General features: G+C 44.2%; 1 protein-coding gene across 2 annotated transcripts in view; it reads left to right on the top strand.

The window, feature by feature from the left end:
* The window catches only part of ANKH (ANKH inorganic pyrophosphate transport regulator), a 146384-nt gene that overhangs the window by 98354 nt on the left and 27336 nt on the right, over positions 1 to 20694 (top strand). For both annotated transcript variants that reach the window (XM_019541753.1, XM_019541759.1), the window contains 5 exons: positions 653 to 736; positions 5892 to 6062; positions 6692 to 6826; positions 10272 to 10364; positions 15125 to 15220. In XM_019541753.1, coding sequence (XP_019397298.1) covers positions 653 to 736; positions 5892 to 6062; positions 6692 to 6826; positions 10272 to 10364; positions 15125 to 15220 — 579 coding nt within the window. The remainder of the gene's footprint in view (positions 1 to 652; positions 737 to 5891; positions 6063 to 6691; positions 6827 to 10271; positions 10365 to 15124; positions 15221 to 20694) is intronic.

Below are 20694 nucleotides of genomic sequence, written 5' to 3'. Positions count from 1 at the left end.
AAGTTTTAACTCACATTTCTTCTTTCTGTGCTGACCTCTGCTTATAGGACCCAGTTACTTGACAGGTATTTGGAGCCTGACTGAAGAAGAACTTGCACCTCTAAGTAATTTACCATCATATGAAATAATAGGAGGCTTCACCACTGTTGATGTACCTCTGCCCCCATCTGCTTTCTCCACTAGAACCAATAACCAACTATAAGAAGTAGCGGCATCAATAAACTTATTTTTCAAGGCAAGATTCATTATACCCAATAGGGGAATGAAATCAGAGCTACATTTCTTATGTGCTAAAAACTGGTGAACAGAGCCCCCACCCTTCGCAGTTAGAACTCTAATGTGGCTTCACAGCATCCCAGACATGAAGAAAGGCAGCTTCTCATTACTGGCTTCTTTGCTCAGCAACCACTGTATAATTACTTAAACTGTTCATTCTACCCAGCCCCAGAAAAAAGGAATTAGAAGTTACAGTATGCTCCCTCTGTACTATTGGACTAGATATGCCTAGATGCATGCATGCTGACTCTGCAAGAAAGTACATCATTAAATGTTTGAATAAAGTTTTACAGAAGAAAAAACAGAGCTCTGGAAATTAAGAGTTAATATTATCCATGTTAGTAATGTTCAAAACTGTCTGTTCTGTCTTTGGCAGGCTTGGACCCATGCTGGCATTCTCTTGAAACACAAGTACAGTTTCTTGGTGGGATGTGCCTCCATCTCAGATGTCATAGCTCAGGTAATGGCTCATCTTGGCCATAGCTGTCCCTGTTGCACTATGGACTAAGATGTTTTCCCATCCCATGACTTTTGCTGATAATCCAAAGCAAATATATCATTGCTGTGGAGAGGGAATTAACAGTTCCTCAGCCATGACAAGATCCATCCTCCACTCTCAGGGGTGGAGGTGACAAAGTGGAGCATGCTGTACTTGAACAATTTGTATAGAGGCTCCTTACCAGTAATTATAAAGGCTGTTCTCAGCTGGTAAGATTAGGTCAGTACCAAAGCAACCCCAGGATTAAAGAACCAGGGGTGTTTGAGTTGATGCCGTGAATTACCTGCTGCAGGTAGGTTTTATACAGCTGTCTAGCAACCGAGAGTCCAACCATATACATAGCTGAAAATGGCTGCCCACCATTCCTAGGTAAGGTACCTTTGTCCTAATGTGGAGATTGTAACTTTCTTTTGGGAGTGGGAGAACAGGGTGGTTATCTCTTCCTTCATAAAATAGGGCTGAACTACTGAGTGGGACTTGAAGGTACTACAGAGAGAGCAGCCAGTGCTTTATCCCTCAGTTGTACATATCAACTAACCAGGCGAAACTTAGGACACAATGCATAGCATAAGCAATTTTACAAGTGCCTATATAACTTAGCAATATTCTTGCTCCAATGTTCCCTCTAAGAAGTAGCGATCCGTGAGCGCGCTGCTTTGGTTTGTGAGCACGCTGCTTCAGTCCCACCTCCCCCTTTCGGTGCACTCCACCGGTAAGTGTCCTGCAATAAGTGTCCAAGTGGGAGCGGGCAGGGTTCAGCCCCATGTGAAGCACTGTAGACCCTTCCCACCACCCTTCTCCATGCTAACTGCTGCCCAGAACAGCGCAATGGAGTGCTGTGGGGCAGCCATGGGCTGGACACAGTCGGTTGTTAGAACTGGAAAGGAGGCTCTTCCCAGCTCTTCTCTGATAAGCCGCAGCCCAGCTTCTCTCCAGGTGGGTGCGCAGCATTAAAAAGTTACTGCACGGCAAGATTATTAATTGTGCATGGCTGTGCACGCATGCAGCTTAGCGGGAACATTGTTTGCTACTGGCCCAAAAAATCACATACTCAAAACTACAGTCAAAATATACCTTTTGTATACTTTGTATACAAGATGTTTCCTACCCATCTTGGTGCTTTTATGTATTTTTTTAAAGGATCCTAAACTCTTTAAATTCAAAGCCAAGAAGTATCAAAACCAGGTTCTCTTCACTCTGGATTATACTAGGCATTTCCTCAAAGAAATGTCCTTTAAACCTATATTCAATATCCAACATTATGTTCATGTTAGTAGTGATATAGCAATTCTTGCTTTTAAGCACTAAACATGTTAATAGTTTAGCTTTGCAGCACCTCTGTAATGTAAGCCAATTATCATCTTGTCCATGAAGGGAAAAGAGTGAGTGAGCATGTGACTAGTAAAAAGGCAATGAAAATTAAAAATCAGAAACTTTTTGCTCAGTATCTTTCACTTAACTCTCTCATTGTTAAATGAAAGCAAGTCGTGAACAAGGTTTGGTAACCTGTAAAACTATGATACAAATGTATTTTTTCCCTTTACCCATGTGGACTGAAATCTCTGCAATTGAATACCTCTTAATAATTATAGCAAATTAACTCAATACCATGGAAATTGATTCAGTGGGCTTGACCCAGCTCTCATTTTGAATGATCCTTGAAGTTATTGGCCTGGCATTCATGGCATGAAACCAGAACGAGGATTTTGAGGCTTCATTTCCCCTTGTTTTCTATCTTGTTTAGTCACTTATATCTGAATGAAGAAGTTAGAACGCTACCATTTTGGTGAAATGTAGTACCACTGTAAAGGACTCTTGTATGGTTTCATATATTTCATAGATTTTGGGGGTTGGAAGGGACCTCAACATCCAATCTTCATTCCACAGTGGAGAACTGAGAGTTCAAGAACATCTAAAGAAGGACAAAAGCTGAGCCACATAGACCTCTCCCCATCAGATAACATATGCAAAGGGAGCATCAGCACTAGTTAACACGTTTAATACAGCTTAGTTACCTGTAGCCCCTTTTTAAAAATTTGACAGCTTTGGATACATAGTTTCTGTAACTGCTTATTTAACCTTACTGAAAAAAATCATTTTCATAATGGTGTCCTAAACCAGCTGTCTTGCATTCCTCACAAAAACAGCACACCCAGCCTCATAAACATCTGTAGATGCAATTTGTTTTTAGAGCAATATGTAAAATATATCCAGCAAAAGGGAAAACCTGCCCTTAAAAGATAAATTTGTAGGAAAACATACTCAGAACTCATTTTCATTCCAGCCCCTCTCAATAGAGTCATTTTTAGGCAGAACCAAATGTAGCTGTATTACCTGCACCTGCTTTGTTCTCCATCAGAGACATCTGGAATTTAAATTGTATGATCTCAACTGGTTTTTGAAACGTGAAAGTGTTAATAATGGTGTGGAAAAAAAACAACTTTTTTTTTTTTTTTAAGTTCTTTGGATTTAAGTTCCTCAAGTTCCTTGAGTGATTAAGATAGTAATCTTAAATGTTTCTGAGTTTAGGACTAGGGACAGATGTTCAAAAAACCAGACCCTGAACTGATTCTACCTTTGCAGGTTATTCTAACCTGCCTATGCTAAACTGGTTTGTAACAGGACAAACTTGCTCTGGACTGAGGCAATGCAGGCACATGCCTGCAATTGCTCAGGCCAGGTGCTGGGGGGCACTAGAAAAGGCCCTCAGCTGCAAGGAAACTGTGGAAGGAAACGCCAGTCTGGGCTGAACTAGCCAGGGAGGTGTTTAATTCCCTCTCTCTATCCCACTGGCAGAGACCCAAGATGGGTCTGTCAGGAGTTCCCTCCTCATTGCTGCAGCAGCGGGCACCATGGCCCCTGCAGCAGAGGGGGGAAGGGAGGAGAGTGAGTTTTCCCTCTACTGAGCTGGATCTGCCCACCCTCGCTGCTGTGCTCCATTCCCTCTCCCAGGGATCCTGCCTGGCTGTGCCCCCGCCCTGCCGCTGCAGCCGCACTGGGGTTGTGGGGTCAGTAGAGCTGTGGCATAACTGGGGTCCAAAATGGACGAGAGTCCTGTAAGCTCTCTGCAGTGCTGCCATGCTCCCCAGCAGTTCTGCTAGCCTCACAGAGTGGCCCCTGTGTGATGGGAAGTAGTGATGAGTTGCTGCCCATCGCTGTCACTCACTCACCGCTCACTGCTCCAGCTGCTGGGCAGGGGTGGGGTCCAACCCCTATCACTTGGTCTGTGCTTGGGGCAAGTCCCCTCCAGGCAGGAGGAGGCTTATTCAGCCACTGGCCCTGACCTCAGGGCCAGCGGTGGCTGCAGCTAGGCCAGGCAGACCCCGATTTGAAGCCAGCGATCAGTGTCCGAATAAGCCTCTTGCTGCCTGGAGGGGGCTTGCCTCAAGCACAGAAAAGTCACCAGCATTGCAGAGGGGTCTGCCCAGCCTGGCCACCACTCTATGTTCAGGCCAGCCCCATCCCGGCAGGAGGAGGCCTATTTGGATGCTGGCCCAGAGCACAGAGCAGCAACTGGAGCCAGGGTGGGCAGACCCTGCTTCAGTACTGGTGGCTGCTCCAGGCTTGGCCGCTGGCTACTGGCACTGCATTGGGGTCTGCCCGGCATGGCCACAGCTGCCGCTTGGCCTGTGCTGGGAGCCAGTGGCTGAATAGGCCTCTTTCACCCCCACCCACCAGCTGGAACAGTGAGTGAGTGACAGTGATCAGGCAGCAGCCCATCACTGTTTCCCAGAGTGCAAGCCCCTTCCCAGTGGGGGCTAGCAGAGCCCCTGGGGAGCGTGGCAATGCTGTGGGGGCCTTGCAGGGCTCTGGCCCACTCTGGACCCCGGTGCTGCTGCAGCTCTGACGACCCCACAGCACAGCGCCCCTGCCAGAAAGGGGCTTGTTTCCCCCACATTATGATAAGGGCTGCTGCCCCCAACAAGGGCCCTACCCCTTTGCTGCAGCAGCCCTAATCATAATGTGGGGGAACAAGCCCCTTTCCAGGGCAGGGTCACAGCTAGGCAGGGCCCCTGGGAGAGGGAAGGGAGCGCAGCAGTGAGGGTGGGCAGACTCAGGTTGGTAGAGGGAAAACTAACTCTCTTCCCTGCTCCCCTCTGCCTCAGGGGCCATGGTGCCCATTGCTGCAGCAGCGAGGGCGGAGCGCCTAGCAGACCTGTCTCGGGTCCCTGCCAGTGAGATGGAGGGGGAATGAAACCCCTCCCTGGCCAGACCCCTGCCTGTCCCTGTTCTGGGTGGGGAGCAAAGGGAAGGAGCCAGTCTGGCTGAGCTGGAGCAGAGAGCTCAGCCCAGAGAGCATGCCAGGATGCTGGGGGGCTCTGGCTTATCTTAACCCAGCAAGGGAACTGGGACAGACATTGCATAAACTGGTTTGAGCCAAATCAAGTAAATCTGATACTATATTCAACCAGGTTGATCTCAAACTGGTTTCAGTCATTTTGAAATTGGTTTATGTGCACTGAACATCTGTTCTGTTACAGGTTTAAACCAGTTTCTGATCACTTAAACCAGTTCATGTGTAATGTCTGTCCCTAGCCTTGGTGTTAACAGTTCCATTCAGCTTTACTTGAGTGCCCTCGTAGTTCAGGAGGAAATGCAGCTATCTTGCTTGAAGAAAGGGGACTGGTAGAAGGAAATGGGATGCTTTACCCTGAATAACAAGTGAAGCACCAAAAATATATGGTGTGTGTCAGAGAAGTCAGTGTTGTGTCCTTTCATAAAGAGACAGCTCAGAAATTGACCTTCAAAGCTCGCCAGCTATCAGTGTGTGGAATTATTTGTGTCACCTGCACAACCAAATATATGTAATTGTGCTGCTTTGTATGATTACTGGTTCCACACCACACCCCATTATTGGGATTTTCATGTCTGTAACATGGCACAAGATCTTGTTCATTTCTGTAGTACCTAGCACAAAGGGGTGAATGAAATAAAGAAGGCAGACCCCTGATGAAGGCTCCTAGGCATTACTCCAGCATAGTCAAAGTGCTCTGAACTAGTGCTATGCTATTCAATGTGAACTGGCTTTGAATCAGCTGGGAAAAGCATGGGTCTTTTAAAAAAAAAACCCACAGTAACAAGTCAGGTTTTTCCTCCTCTTATTTATCTTTTTCAGGTTGTTTTTGTAGCCATTTTGCTCCACAGTCACTTGGAATGCAGAGAGCCTCTCCTCATCCCAATCCTGTCCCTGTACATGGGAGCACTTGTTCGATGTACCACCCTCTGCCTGGGTTACTACAGAAATATACATGATATTATTCCTGACAGAAGTGGACCTGAGATGGGGGTATGTCTGAGTGCCTGTTTCTACATGTAGAACAATCACAACATCAGCTTAGTATTTATGGTGACCTGACCCTCTCTGTTCCCTAGAAAGCACATAATGCTTGACACACACCAAGGTGCATGATGCTAACTTCTACAAATACAGTGCATGTCACGCTACCCTCCACACTGGTATACTGTCTAGTCATACTTATCAGTACTTCTGTACTGAAAACATCCCTTCTAATCTTATATTATTATGCAAGAGAATCAGTGCAGCAGTACTACAAGGATGGCTTTGGAAACTGATGTTCTGAGAGGACTGTTCAAGGACTGTTTCTCTTTATCTTGCTTTAATTCACAAATTTCCCCCCCACTATGGATCAATATCTTTGTAATTGGTTGCCAGGACAAATTATGCATTGATTAATTATTCAGGTTTAATAGGGCTATTAAGAATGCACAGCTGCCTTCAGCTCTATTGCTAACATGGGAGATTGTAATTTTATGCGGCATTCCTCTTTCAGGCTCTTACTGCTGAGAACTTTGGAATGTGGTGAACTGACTGCTGGGTGGGAAAATGCTTTAGAGCTGTGCTTTTGGATCTGTTCTGTTTGTTTCAAAAGGGACTTTGTTTCTTTTCTGCTGCAGGGAGAGGCTACAATAAGGAAGATGCTGAGTTTCTGGTGGCCTTTGGCATTGATTTTGGCAACTCAGCGAATCAGCAGGCCTATCGTCAACCTTTTTGTCTCTCGAGACCTGGGTGGCAGCTCTGCAGCCACAGAGGTATGACAATTGCTGATGAATGTGACACCACTCCATACAAGAGTCCTTTACAGTGGTACTACATTTCACCAAAAGAATTCATCATTACTTATATTTGTTAAAGAAAGTAGTGTGCCCAGTCCCACTTCTACATATGGTATCTGTCAGTGTGTTTAGCTTCTCATCCATAAGAGCAAGGAAAGCAGTTTTAAGCCTATGCCTACAGTGCTAACCTCCAACAGAGGTGTTTAATCTTAACGGTTCTTCCTTCCTAATCTTCCTTGGTTAGCCCTCCAGTACCAGACCCCTGAAAGCTGATCAGAATTTGCCATTGGATCTCTTGGTTCAAAGATCCCAAGTACAGAGATAGACATTAGGACCTCCAAAGCCTTTAGGATTGAGGTTTGGGACATCATTCTCCTCAGTTTTGCCTCACAGCTGTGTAAAGCAACATGAATTATTACCATGATGATATATTAATATTTTGCACAGCTGTGAGTGCCCAAACACAAGGATAAGGCAGGAGAGAATCTGACATTGGACTGGGGAGTAAGTGCTCAGGTTGTTTCCCCTGAGGAAAAGCAAATTCCTTCTTGCCAATCCCAATAGTTATACAAGCACTTTCTAAACTCGGTGAGGTGAGGGTCCCATCCCAAATGTGTCCTGCTTGGACAGTTTAGGAGCAAGTGCAGTCTATGTGCCTCTGTTAAGTTCTCACTTTTTTAAGTGTTCATGGATCAGTAGGACAGGTCATATAGAGGCATCTGTTTTTTGTAATTAATAGCACTGACCTCTGCACTTTCTCCAGTGTAAGTCAGTGGAATTCAACCACTGACTTCAGGAAGAGGAAAATTAGCCTCTTAGGTGAATAGGAGAAAATCCCAGGAAACTAAAAAAGAAAGGCCCACTTGAAAAGTGAAGAGTATAAAGTTTATATATAACACTTGCTCTCAGCAATATTAATTTGGCACTGTTGCACACCTGAAAAATTCCACTGGCTGCATGTATGTAAGTGGTTGGAGGAATGGAATGTAACATGATAGTATAAGATGTTCAGGTTAGGGACGTATGGGTTCCTACATTTTTACTGTTCCTGGTACATGGGAAAAATGTGCCAACATTAGTTTTCTGATTCTGTTTTTGCCTTCTGCACTTACATTAGCTATAACACATTGCCATTTCACAAGTGCATCTTTTTGCATTTCTTTACTATGACCATAACTGCAAATGTAAATGTAAAAGTGGCAGATGGTTGGGCAAAGGCTTAAAGTAAAAGTCCTTTAAGCACCATTGTCACACTTGAGTTCTGATTCTGGTTTAAGAAAGTATTGATTGTGAAAGGGGAATGGCTTGTAACAGCCTTGTACATGACGGGTTTTCAAATTTCTCTTCATTTTGCTGCCAGCCCCTTTCAGTATTTGAATGGAAAGGACAGGCTGTGTGAAAGGGCATAGTGTGTGAGCACGTTTATGAGTCTGGTAGGCCACAGGCTGTTATTGATTCCTGTTTGTTCTTACTGGGAATACTTGGGTGGCTGGATGGGTATGTTTTCTCACCAAATACTTAATGCTCACATCTTGTGTTTTGGAAAGTATGAGAGTCATTGCTTGTACATTAGGACCCCACCAATGTAGGGGAAGAGAGCCAGGAATATTACTAAAGACTGAAGTTCTCTCTCTATTAATCTCTCCCCCAGGGGGAATGTTATACCTATAGAAGGTGATGAACAATGTTTTAAAAGGAAAGAAAAACAGTTTATGGCAGCTCTGTGTTATTGCTGGGCTCCATTAAAATTGAAATACTTCCATGATTCTGTTCAGTTGAATCAGTTTTCATGTAAAAAGAAATTCTACTGAAGGTAAAATAAAGAATTAAAAAAACCCAGATTCTATGAAAGTGAAACAACGGTAACAAAAAATGCTACTTCTGTTGTTTAGCCTGAACAATTAGAGAAGAAAAACATTTCCCCCCAGTTTTCCAGTTTGTGAAAGGCATTTGGCAGTACCTTTTAGAAGAAATAACACTGACTAGCTTTGCATTCCCTTTCCTCCGTTTGTTTAGGTCTTTAATCCAACAAGGAAGGAGGAACAGTTTTATTTTATAATAGGCAAATATAATTGGATAACTGGAAAAATTAACCCAGGAGAGCTAAACAGCAGGCAAGGGGTTTGAAGAGATTTTAAAGTTGTTTTCTTCCGAAGTTGATGATATTTCTGGTGAGAAGTGTGCATTCAAGGTGATTTCTGTAATAGTGACAGGGAGCAGGTCCCATATTTCTTGTGTACCCAGGGGATGTTTCATTAGTTCAGGTAACAAAGGATTAACCCCTCAGCCCTTTGCTTAATCTTTTCGCAAACCAAAATATAAAGAGAGCAGTACTTTAGACCAAAACTCCCAATGTTTCTCTTCCATTAGGGATCTTAAGACACATGCATATGCATTCAGTTGAAGCATAGCTAGGTGGCAACAGAAAAGATGAGAAAAGGAGAAGCCAATAAAAAAGCTCCCTAAACCATCTTTCCCAGCTATAACAGGAATATGGCAGTTGAAAAGAGTAAGACATAAGGGGTAGATATCTTTACTACCCAATGAGGCCAGCGCTTCCCAGGTCTATTTCGGACAACTTAACCAGTCTTCATAGAGAAAAGCAGTTTTAGTGTTCCAAATCGGGGGTGTGGTGGAGGGGTGATTGGGGATGTGTAGCTTGGTTTCTTGCTTACAAAAAAGTAACGTGTATTAGCAGGACAGATCAATCTTAAAATTGTTGAGACGTTAATATTTTTACTTCCTTTATGTAAATTGCACTTAAGAGTACTTGAGGACCTAGTTAATGTAATAAGCTTTTTCTTGTGCTGGAAACAGTGATTATTTTTAGCTGATTCCAGTTGATTAGTACAGTCACAAGCAGCATTTTCTTTGTCTCTAGGGTCCTTGTAGCCCAGAACAGCCAATCTGACATCCAAAATGAGTCAGTCAGCAGGGCTGCAGTTACATTGCTGCAGTCCATCTTTTGCAATTAAATTATTTTGTGTTAAATTGTTTTACTCATGAATAATCAAGACAAATGGAGATTGTGAACTATAATAAAAAAGAAGTAGGTTCTTACACAGTACAGTATTTTAGATCTCAATAGATTGAGTAATTCATGAGAAAGATGGGAAGAACGAAGAGACACTGAAAGAATGATGAGTAAATAACAGAACAGAAAACTAAATATAATCAGAGTACCAGTGAAAAAGTAAAACCAGAGAGCTAAGTCATATATTTTCATTGCTCCTGAGTTTGCAATGCATTGTAGAATAACTGCTGCTAAAATGTTTTTCTCCTAATGTAAGGACTTCCCTTTTGTTTGATCAGAGTGAAGGCAGGGAATATAGAAGTATTAAGTTAAAATTGTTTATAAGATTAGTTTATCTAAGCTGCCTGAAGATTTGAATTTCTCATGTTCCCTTTTCTCCTGCTATAGGCCGTGGCAATTCTGACAGCTACATACCCTGTGGGACATATGCCATATGGCTGGTTGACAGAACTTAGAGCCGTCTACCCTGCATTTGACAAGGTGCGTGCTTGCATATATGACTGCAGTAAATACTCTGAAATGTGATTCCACCACTGTAGATATTTTAGACTTGATTTTGCTCTGCTTCACACTGCTATAAATTAGGAATAACTTCAGTGAAGAAAGTGTGAGAGGAAAGGACTTTGATATCCTGTAATCTCTGTGGCCATTCCTACTGTTAAATAATAAAAGAAGTGTAGATTAGGCCATGTTGAATTCATGGATGGACCTAACTTTTTGTTCTTTACTTTTATTTTTGGTATTTATAATATAAAATGGTATCTCTTTCTAGCTTTCTTACAGAGAGTTCCTAAATTCTTAATTGACACTAATTGTGTCTTTCTTTAATTTCAAGCATTCTTTTCCTTATAATTTTAACCTGAACTCTTAACTTCCTCAGGTTAAGTTTTTAATCTTCATTTACTGTCCTGAAACTCAGATTAAGTGCTTAATATAGCTATTTTAAATAGCCCATAGTGGAAATGCCCACACTTCAGCTGCAAAAACAGCCCGCTGTCTTGATGCTACAGTCTATCTGCAGACCAAGTTACGTCATTGTGCTGCTATTAATGTGTAACAAAGATTATTTAATAGGTTAAGATTGGCGCACATCCCATACATTATTACCATGTTACTAAACTAACTGATTTGGCTAACTAAGGATATTCATTGGGGTTCATCAAATGACAAGGATATTGGAGTTGCTCTTGGAATTGACTTGAAGAAAGAAACAAAAACAGTGCAGGTGAAACTCCTCCTTTTTCTCCAGCTTAACAGTAGTAATTGCCTAATTACTTTAATCAACGCTTGGTTTACAGAGTGGACGAGAGCCATGGTGCTAAACCTCTGGCCTATGGGCCAGATCTGGCCTATGAAGCCATGTCATCTGCTACCCATGAGTCCAGAAATTTGGAAGTGGCAGCAGCACTAATGCTCCCCTGATGCCAAATTTCTGGACCTGTGGGAAACCCTATGGGCTGGACGACATGGCCCTGCATCCTAGGTCACTGCATTCATGGCAGGATTTGGCATGCAGGGTGGGACCAGTGCGTGACCAGATGCACCATGTAGGTTTGGGCCAGCACAGCCTTGGTTCAGTATGTTGCTGGATCCAGCTGGTCAAATCAGGCCATACATGGGGACAAACTGGTGAACCAGATCGCACCTGCAGACCAACCCCCTGAACCAACCCTGTCCAGGATCCAACTTGCTAATTGTCCTCATGTCACTCATCTGGCCCACAGAGGCAGAAGTTTGAGCACCACTAGACAAGAACATTTTCTGATTTGCACAATCAGAATCCCATCTACTAACTGGTCATATTATAGCCCTGAATTTGTTTGTTGGCAAAATATAAAAAAGACCCATTTGGTTTGATACTTATACAGAGAACGTTTAATAAAAAAAATGGAAAGGAAATTTATTGTAACTTGTAAATAAGCATATATGACTTTCTTGCCTTCTGAAATAGAACTGGGTTTTCCTAGAAGTCATTCTGCTGGAAAAAGATTGGACTATGAAAACTGGATGTTATCCCCTAGTTACAGGTGTGTAGTTTTAATAAACTGGAGAACAGAGTGGATTAAAAGAAAAAATGAAGAACCCGATTGCCTACTTATAGAGCCCAGAATTTTTTCAGTAAAATGTCATTTGTAAGTAACAATGATGAATAGAGAGTCTCTACTTCCAGGGCCAAAGTCTACTCCTAGCAAAGTTGGACAGCAATTCATAGGTAGTATGTTATATTAACCACAATAGAATCAGGCCTTGTCAATAATGAACTTGTCTTCTCACAAAAACACCTTTACTCTCATGCTAGGTTATCTCCTAGCCTTGGAAGCAGCAGTTCAGGGTAAAGCAAGCATGATCTGCCACTGCCTGCAGGTGATATCGAGAGGAAAAAAATGATGGGAGAAAGCAGTTGAGTTGAGATGAGCATAAGACAACTATGCTCTAATAGCAGGGTAAAACCAAAGTGGAGGTTTTAGGCATACATTTGAAGACAAGTTGGCATGAAATATACTGAATATAGAGGAGGAGTAAGGAGTTTCTCAGCTTTCTGACTGTGAATCTGTGTGGCAGCAGTATAACAAATACCAGCAGAAATGCACAGTATTTTTCTTGGGTCTGTTGTGAAGACTTTGATCCCTGTTCACACATCACTCACCTTAATCACAGCTGTTAGAAATGATGGTTTCTTTAGTTTAAGCTTCCTCAAACAAATCCAAGCAGAATGTCTACTTATTTACAATCCTCCTTGCACCTCACCTGTAATTTTCAGACTTTACAATAGGATGAAAGTGGCTCGCGTGCAGCAACCAATCTTTTCACCATAATTACAGTGCTTGAAAGAACCTAATTAGTAGGGCTGTGCAAAGCTTCAGTTGCTGATCCGATTTGGCGGAGATTCGGCTCGATTCAGTGGCCAAACATCCGAATTGAATCAGGAGACCCTTTGAATTTCTCCAAATCAAATCAGAACCGTCTGAATCGATTCAGAAAGATTCAACGATTTGGACATAGACACAGCTTTAAATGTTTTTTCTACTTACTTCAAGGTACCAGGTGGCTCATGAATGCTGAGTTGCTGAGGCGGATGGAGCATCCCACAGAAGCATGGGGGGGTCCCCAGCGTGCTTGGCGGCAGACCCAGAAGTGGACCAGAACTTTCGGTCCACTTTTGGGCCTGCCGGGGAGTGTGCGGGGGATCCCCAGTTGGTGACTGATGCCTTCTGGGTCTGGGAGCACCCAGGGTCCCCCTGCGGCCTATTGCTGAGCTGGGAAGGAAGGGCCGTGCACTCAGTGGCAGACCTGAAAGTGGACCAGACATATTTCCAGACCACTTCCAGGTTTGTAGCCAAGCACATGGGGGGGGAAGGCCTCCCCCGCAAGCCTGTGGGACCCTCCATCCACCCCACCTTCGCGGTGTTCATGAGCCACACCTGGTACCTCAAAGTATGTAGAAAAAACATTTAAAGCTGTGTCTATGGCCAAATTCCCTATTCTCCAAATCAGCATTGAATCTTCAGATTTGAATTTGGCCGAATTGTATCAGGACAATGATCCAAATCAACTAATCAAATCACTGGTCCCGATTTGGGCCATATCTGAATCGAATACAGCCTGTTTCATACACCTCTACTAATTAGATCATATCAGGTTCTCTCCTTTGCAGTGGAAGCTGAGGGAAATTGTTGGTACTCCAACTTATGAGATGCACCGTGAATTGCAGCATTTGTCGAGTGGGGGACACAAAACATTTGGTTAATGAAGTGTCTTTCTCGGGTAATTCACTTATTCTGTTCTGGCAAGGAAAAGGGTGCTACCCCTGCTGGGCCTCTTCTAACTCTCCTTCTGTGTGGTGCTCTGTTCAAAGAACTCAGCAGAGTCAGGGTTGGAAGGAATGAAGAGGTAGGAAGTAAGAAACTGCAGTAGGGCTTGATTATATCAAGAAAAGGATAGAATGTTAGTAGCAGTAAGGCAGAAGCAAAAGCCCTTGCCTTCCCCACCTGGTCCTTATGCCCTGTTTTTATTTCATGCCTGCTTGATGCACCTTGTGGGTTATTTTTCTAGAGTTATATTTACAAAATGTAAACTCATGTTGACAAATCTTGTAGAGAGATACAAGCTCCACCAGTTATTAGAGCATAGGGTACACAGCCATTTGAGATTCTTATTGGCTTTCATACAAAGGAGGCAAATATCTTAGTTCAAATAGATATTTAGGTACCACATACTAATTTGGGTGCCATAAGTTTTCACATTTCAAAATGGAGGTCATGGTCTATCTGTGCAAAGGCTAATGAAATTGCATACTTCTCAACTGTTCCACATCCTTCCCCTCCACTGCCCCTTACCCAAGACAGGTTTGAGTTTCTGCTTTCCTAGCAACTCTAGCCAGCAGTCACAACTGTGGGACTGCTACTTCAATATTTCTCTATTGGAACTTTATCAAGGTTAAGTAAATATTGTACAACACCTCATAGCAGCATTGTTATCACTTTTGGCACTTACCCACATTTCTCAAATGGCTTAGTGTGAAATCCAATAAGAATTCTGCAGCCACTGTGCTAGGGGTGCAGTCCTGCAAATTTGCTGTGCCTTGTATGAAAGCTCATTTAAATTGGCTGTAATTCTTTGCCAAGTCATAATTTGTAACCTTCCATTTTTGAGGGGTTTGTTAGGTTTTTTTAAAAATATGTTGCACACACTATTACTATGCGAGTAAAGAATCCATGGTCAGGATGGAACATTTAATTATTCTCATTGTCTACTGTTCTTCAGACTGAATTAGCAAAGCCATGTGTTCAAAGAGCTTTGTGTAGGATGGCTGATTGAATCAGTCATGAATAAGGGTTGGTTGCATTGTACCACTTTGTGATGACAGAGTATGCCTGTGCTCATTTTTCCTATGTGTGACAGGGTCATCTCAGTTTTAAACCAGGGTCACCAATTCACATAGGTATCCTTTACAAAAAACTACTGGCACTCTTAAATATTGAAATGTGTTACTTCTTGGGAAACTAAGGAGATTAGTGAGTTTTGAGTGGCTATTTAGACAATGATTGTCAGTTTATGTGGAAAAAATTCTGCAGCTTGTGCAAGTGCTCTATTTGGAAGATGGATTTAAAAAAAACAAAAAACAAAAAAAACCCTACCCAGGCTTGCACATAGACAAATCCTACTTACGACCCTGGTGCTTTGGTTCAACATCAGTCTGGAGCCAAGTTAATGCTTGTTATCGTTCTCTCTCAACCTAGAATAACCCCAGCAATAAAATGGTGAACACCAACAGCACAGTAAGAGCAACGCATATCAAGAAGTTCACGTTTGTCTGCATGGCGCTGTCCCTAACGGTAAGAAGCCACTCATCACCTCTGTAGGTTTTATTTAAAACAAATTATGCTCACATACGATGCTAGAAATACTGGATTCAGATCACCAGGATTGCTATTTTCCTATGAAGACGTATTAGTGAAATTACACAGTATACTTAAGCCATGCTACATCTGTAGAATGTTAAGGAATGTTAAAGTTAGAACATACTGTAACTAGTTACACATTAAAGGTTAATTCCATTTCTTACCTGTATAGTTCTGACTTGCCATTAGAGGAGTGGTGAGCAGGGGTGTAGCTAGGCACAGTGATGTCTGGGCTCTATCCCTACTCTACCTGGGAGTGGGTGGGAGCAGTGCTTCCTGGGATGCTGGAGAACTGCAAATTGCTTATTTTATCTGCATGGAGCAGACTGAAGTTACTCCAGCACAAGTTAGGTAGCACAGCCTGGAGTTAACCTCTCCTGAAATGGCATAACTTTGAGGCACTCAAAGAAAGTTTAGCATTAGTTAATAAGTTTTAATGTGCAGACACTCGCATTTTAAGTTCCCCAAGTGTAGTGTGTAAATTCATCTCAGTTATGTTTTCTGAAGGAGCATGTAGGGAGATGAAATTGGGGCCAAGGTGTTTCCCTTCTTGGGTTGAGGAAATCAAAGGGAAGTAATTCAAATCAAGTGTTTTCCAAACCTCCTATATTGCCAGGGTCAACATGATTTTTTTCTTGATGCTCTAAGCAGCCTGATAGCACTTATACTTCATATTTTAGATGTTTCTGTGGAGATTGGGAGATAGCAAAGAGACCTGCCTTTCTTCAGAGGCTTCTGACATAGCAACTCATCAGGAACATTTGGAGTTGGGTTTGTTCACAGCAGGATGATAGTTAATCCAGGACATACATAATTAGCTTGAATGACAGTTTGTTTACTTGGGTGAAGCTATTGTGAAATAAGCTAAGATATGAATTTAAATTAGCAATAGCTATTCCACACCATCTCCCCAGGTGGCCATTCTTTTATTCCACCCTGAAAATACCTTTTTTCAGATCAGTTTAATTCATGCCCAGAGTGGACTAGTAAACACACTGGGCAAGGGATAAGAGTACTATTCTGGGTTTTGTAGATACATCTCAAGACAGAGACCAAATTTTGTAATCCCTCTTAGACTTGTCTGTGAGATCTAACTTAAAATCTGAGTTACCCTAGGGAAAACGATTTACTTTCTCTTTACTGTACAAAAAAGGCACAAAGGGAGGCACAAAGGGAGATGAATGCAAATTGGGAGGAATAAATACAGAATACTTCAGGGTGTCATTTACATAAGATATTCTGCTTACACCATTTTGTCTTCCTAAAAAAGTACACAGAGGTATGTGGGTAAATTTTTCACAACACCAGCAAAGAAAGCAAACCCCACCTTCTACAGTGTACTGTACACTGCCCCTCAATATGTAGTGCAGCTCACTTATTGCTGTCCATGCCTTTGAAAATGCAAAGCAATACAAAGATCTTAAAATCTAACAAAAGGGAACCTGTCTGTACAATCCCGCCCACTGTGCGTTGCACCCCATACAACTCTGAGGCAGGGAAAAAGAAGGAGCATGGTGGGAAAATTACATTTAAAAAAAACATCCAATTGCTTATGTCTTATTATTTACAAGACAGCAAAAAAGATCACACACTGTTCCGTTAGGACAGGGGTGGGCAATTATTTCAGGTAGAGGCCACTTACCGAGTTTTGGCAAGCTGTTAAGGGCCGCATGGGTAGCCCTGCCCCTTAATGGTTGCCCCACCCCCGGTCGCCATCTTGTGACTGAAAGTCCCTGCCCCTAACCCCTGACCTTTGCCACCTGAAGTCCCTCCCCTTGCCCTCGGAAGTGCTCCTTTCATCAAGGGGTTTTGCAATCTCGGAACCAGAAAAATACCAAATTATATTCTAAAAAGCGAACATCTACAGCATTCATTAATTTGATTTCAAAAAAGAATTTTTGTCCTGATTTACATGTGTTTGTATAGTGTACATAGAGGTGATTGCACAATAGCTTAAAATGAAGTCTTACTCGTGTATGTTGTGGGAGTGGGTATAGGTTTGTGGGGGGCTGTGGGTGTGTGGGTATGTGGGTGAGGAAGCATGTGAGTGTGTGTGTAGATATATGGAGTGTATGTGGGTATCAGGTTTTTGGGGGGTGGTGTGGAGGGAGGGTGGCTGGGGTTTGTGTATGGCAGTGAGGGGGGTGTGGGTGCATGTGTATGGTAGGGTGTGTGTGTGGGACTCACCCTATGAACACACACATACACACACACACACACACACATACCCATTCTGCCCCCAAACTTGTGCCTGCACACACACATGTTCTGCCACTGAGCCTGCACTCTGCCAGCCTGCCTGCCTGCACGCACGCACACACAGCCATACTGGTGCAGTCCTGTGATCTCGGGAGCCACGTGATGCTGGAGCAGGGCGTGTGCAGGAAAGCAGGGAATTGGCTGGGGGTGGGGTGGGGCAGGGCTGGGCTGCTCAAGCCTGCTGAGTGCTTCTTCTAGGTCCTACTGTCCCTGGCTCCTGACAGCTTTGCAAGCTTCCAGGAGCAAATAAATATGAATTTACTACATTTTTAGGGGCACCATGGGTTGAATAGAATAGCTGGATCCGGCCTGTGGGCTGTATGTTGCCCACCCCTACCTTGGGAGCATGTTAAAAAAAAGGAGCAAATTAGACCCAAATAACAAAGCAATGAGGAGGATGTGTCAGTGGCTCTGTCTTTAAGTGTCTCAAATTTAGCTCTATTAGATCTGAGGAACTACTGCTTACGACCTGAATACTGGGAGCAAAGGGTAAGAACACTCATTTCACTACTTCGTTCTTATCCATTTCCATTCAAGTTCTATTTTAAGCTTGCCATTGCTTGTTGGCTTATCCCGTAACCGGCAGTTTTGAAAGCACTAAACTGCTTCAAAGCTTTATATTATCACAAGACTTTTTTGCATCACACCTGACTGGTAGGTGCCAGGTAACCTTTGCATCCCCAGACATCCTGGGGCTCTGACATCAGAATTTCATGGCTTAAAGCCTGCTGGCCAAAATTCACATAAAGAATTGCATAGCTGGAGTTAGCAGAATAGCAAAGAGGTTGGGATTTTCTTTTCCAGATTAGCTGGGAGTGACAGGGATAAAATAGGAATCAAAACTGTTGCAGCCAGCTGCATATCTGTCTAGCTGCATACCCCCTCCTTTATTTTCTGCTGACAGGTTTTGTGGCTGTGCATGAATGTAGCAAAATGCTGAATCACAGAAGATATGTAGATAGCTTGTTGAAAGTCAGCACTTGTTGCTCAGGATGACTCCAGTTTATTATTGCTCTCTGTAGAATCTGAATGGACTGAGAATCACATGAGAAGAGGGCTGAGTGTTGGGTTGTCATAGGATTTTTTAACATACTCCTCTATGGAAACAGTTCCTGATGAGTAGTGGAACTATCACCCTCAGAAAGTAAGTGATCAGAACAGGAGCCTGTCTGGCAATTAGGCCGCAAGGCCTGAGCTAGTTATAGACAGAGCTGTACTTGATCAATTTTATTTTCCTAGGGTGTGGACACAGGCCACACACTCCTTCATCCACGATTGTGTAGTAGGAGCAGGTTTGCTGCATTTTAATCTTTCTCAGCTTATTCATACATAGCACGTAGAGCAGAGGTGGGCAGTTATTTTAGCTGGAGGACCACTTAACAAGTTTTGATGAGCTGTCAAGGGCCACACACATAAAATCTTTAGACGATAATCTTAACAAATTATAGATAAAAACAAACCATATCCTGTGGGGCCCCTAAAAAAGTTAGAAAATGAATATTTCTCTGCCCTGGGTTCCTGTCAAAAATGAACCAAGGGCAGTAGGACCCAAGGGAAGCCTGGTGAGCTCCCACAACAGCAGGGCCTGTCTGGCTCTGCCCCCCAGCTGGAAGCCCCAGCGAGGGCTTCTGACTTGGGAGCATGTGGCTGCCCTGGTAGCGCCAGAACCTCAGGTAAGGGGGAAGGGCAGGGGAGAACCTCAGGCAGGGAAGGAACCCGGGGAAATGTGACCCAGGGAAAAGTTGAGTGGGATGGGAAAGTGGCGACAGCAGCTGTTGCTCCTGCATTTGCCGTGCCAGGCAGTGTTTGCCACCGCTGCCTCATGCTGCCCAGCACATGAGCTCCAGGTGGGCAGCAGCAGCCAACACTGCCTGGCGCGGCAAGTGGGGGGGTCTGCAGCTGCTGCCACTGCGCACAGCTGACGGGTGAGCCCAGAGCCAGTGCAAGGCCCAGGCTGGCAGCAGGGCCAGGTTACAAGCTGGTGCTGAGCATGGGGAAAAGTGGCCCCTTGCCCTGTGGCCAGCGCCCCGTGCTGCAGCCACCTGCAGCCTGTGTGGGGCTGCCTGTGCCTGCTCCAGACAGCCCTGCATGGGATGCGAGTGCCTGCAGCAGGGAGCACCAGCCATGGGGCAGGCCAGGGGCCGCTTTTCCCTGCACTCAGCACCAGCTTCTTCCCTGCTGGAGAGCTGGGGCTCAGGGCTGTGCACTGCTCCCCTCCTGTACCGCAGGACTGGGGGGCACTGGGAGTGAGTGGGCGGGGAGCCAGCAGAAGCACGTGGCCTGCACTGGTGTCCCAGGGCCAGTGCTGGCTGGGCCCAGAGCATGGCGGCAGGGGTACAGGGTCCTGACCAGCAGGGGCTCTATGAAGCCAAGCCAGCTCCCCCTTCTCCCTGCTGGTGCAGCCCACCCTGGCTTCACAGACCCCTGCCAGCCTGTGCCCCGCTTTGGGCCCACTGGTGCTGGCCCTGGGACATTGGTCCCAAGATGGTGACCATGGGGCAGGGGACCTGTCAAGGGACGGGACTACCCATGCAGCCCTCAACAGCCTGCCAAAACTGGGTAAGTAGCCCTCTGCCTGAAATAATTGCCCGCCCCTATGCTAAGTTATCTAGAAGTGTTTTATGAGCCCACATCTTCCTAGAAGTAGGTAGCATACCTATGTAAGAAATATTTTTTTTTAAATAATTATTTCTCTAGCAAAGGTCTGTTGAGAAACAACTCAAGCAAAGAAAGAGAGTGAACATTTCTCTGAAATTTTCTGATATGGTATGATGAGTACAAATACCTTTCTTCATTTTGAAAGCAATTAAGAGAATAACAGCAATGGGTGAAAGTGAGGATTGTGGCAAAACCAACTACACTCTTAGTCTGTGTTGAAGGAAGTGTTTACATGAGTGATTCCCAACAAGGAGGTTGATAAGCAGATAAGCGCCAGCTCAGATTTTTCCCTGCCCTCCCCTGCCTTTTTAGGCTGTAGGCTAAAGTGACCCAGTTTGGGTTAGAGGTAGGCAAGTGGGCAAGCTGCACCCTTTCCCATCTGGAAGCACAGTGAAAAGTAATGGCATGGGGCACTTCCCCTACACTTCACACTCAGGTAGGCTCTGGAGTGGTGAGAGACGCGCGGGTGAAGCCTGCTGTGCCCCCACTCC

Source organism: Crocodylus porosus, unplaced genomic scaffold, assembly GCF_001723895.1.
Source record: "Crocodylus porosus isolate Cpor-Errol unplaced genomic scaffold, CroPor_comp1, whole genome shotgun sequence".
Taxonomy (NCBI): Eukaryota; Metazoa; Chordata; order Crocodylia; family Crocodylidae; genus Crocodylus; species Crocodylus porosus.
The sequence above is the reverse complement of the archived record's forward strand: the minus strand, read 5'-3'. Positions and strand labels throughout refer to the sequence as shown.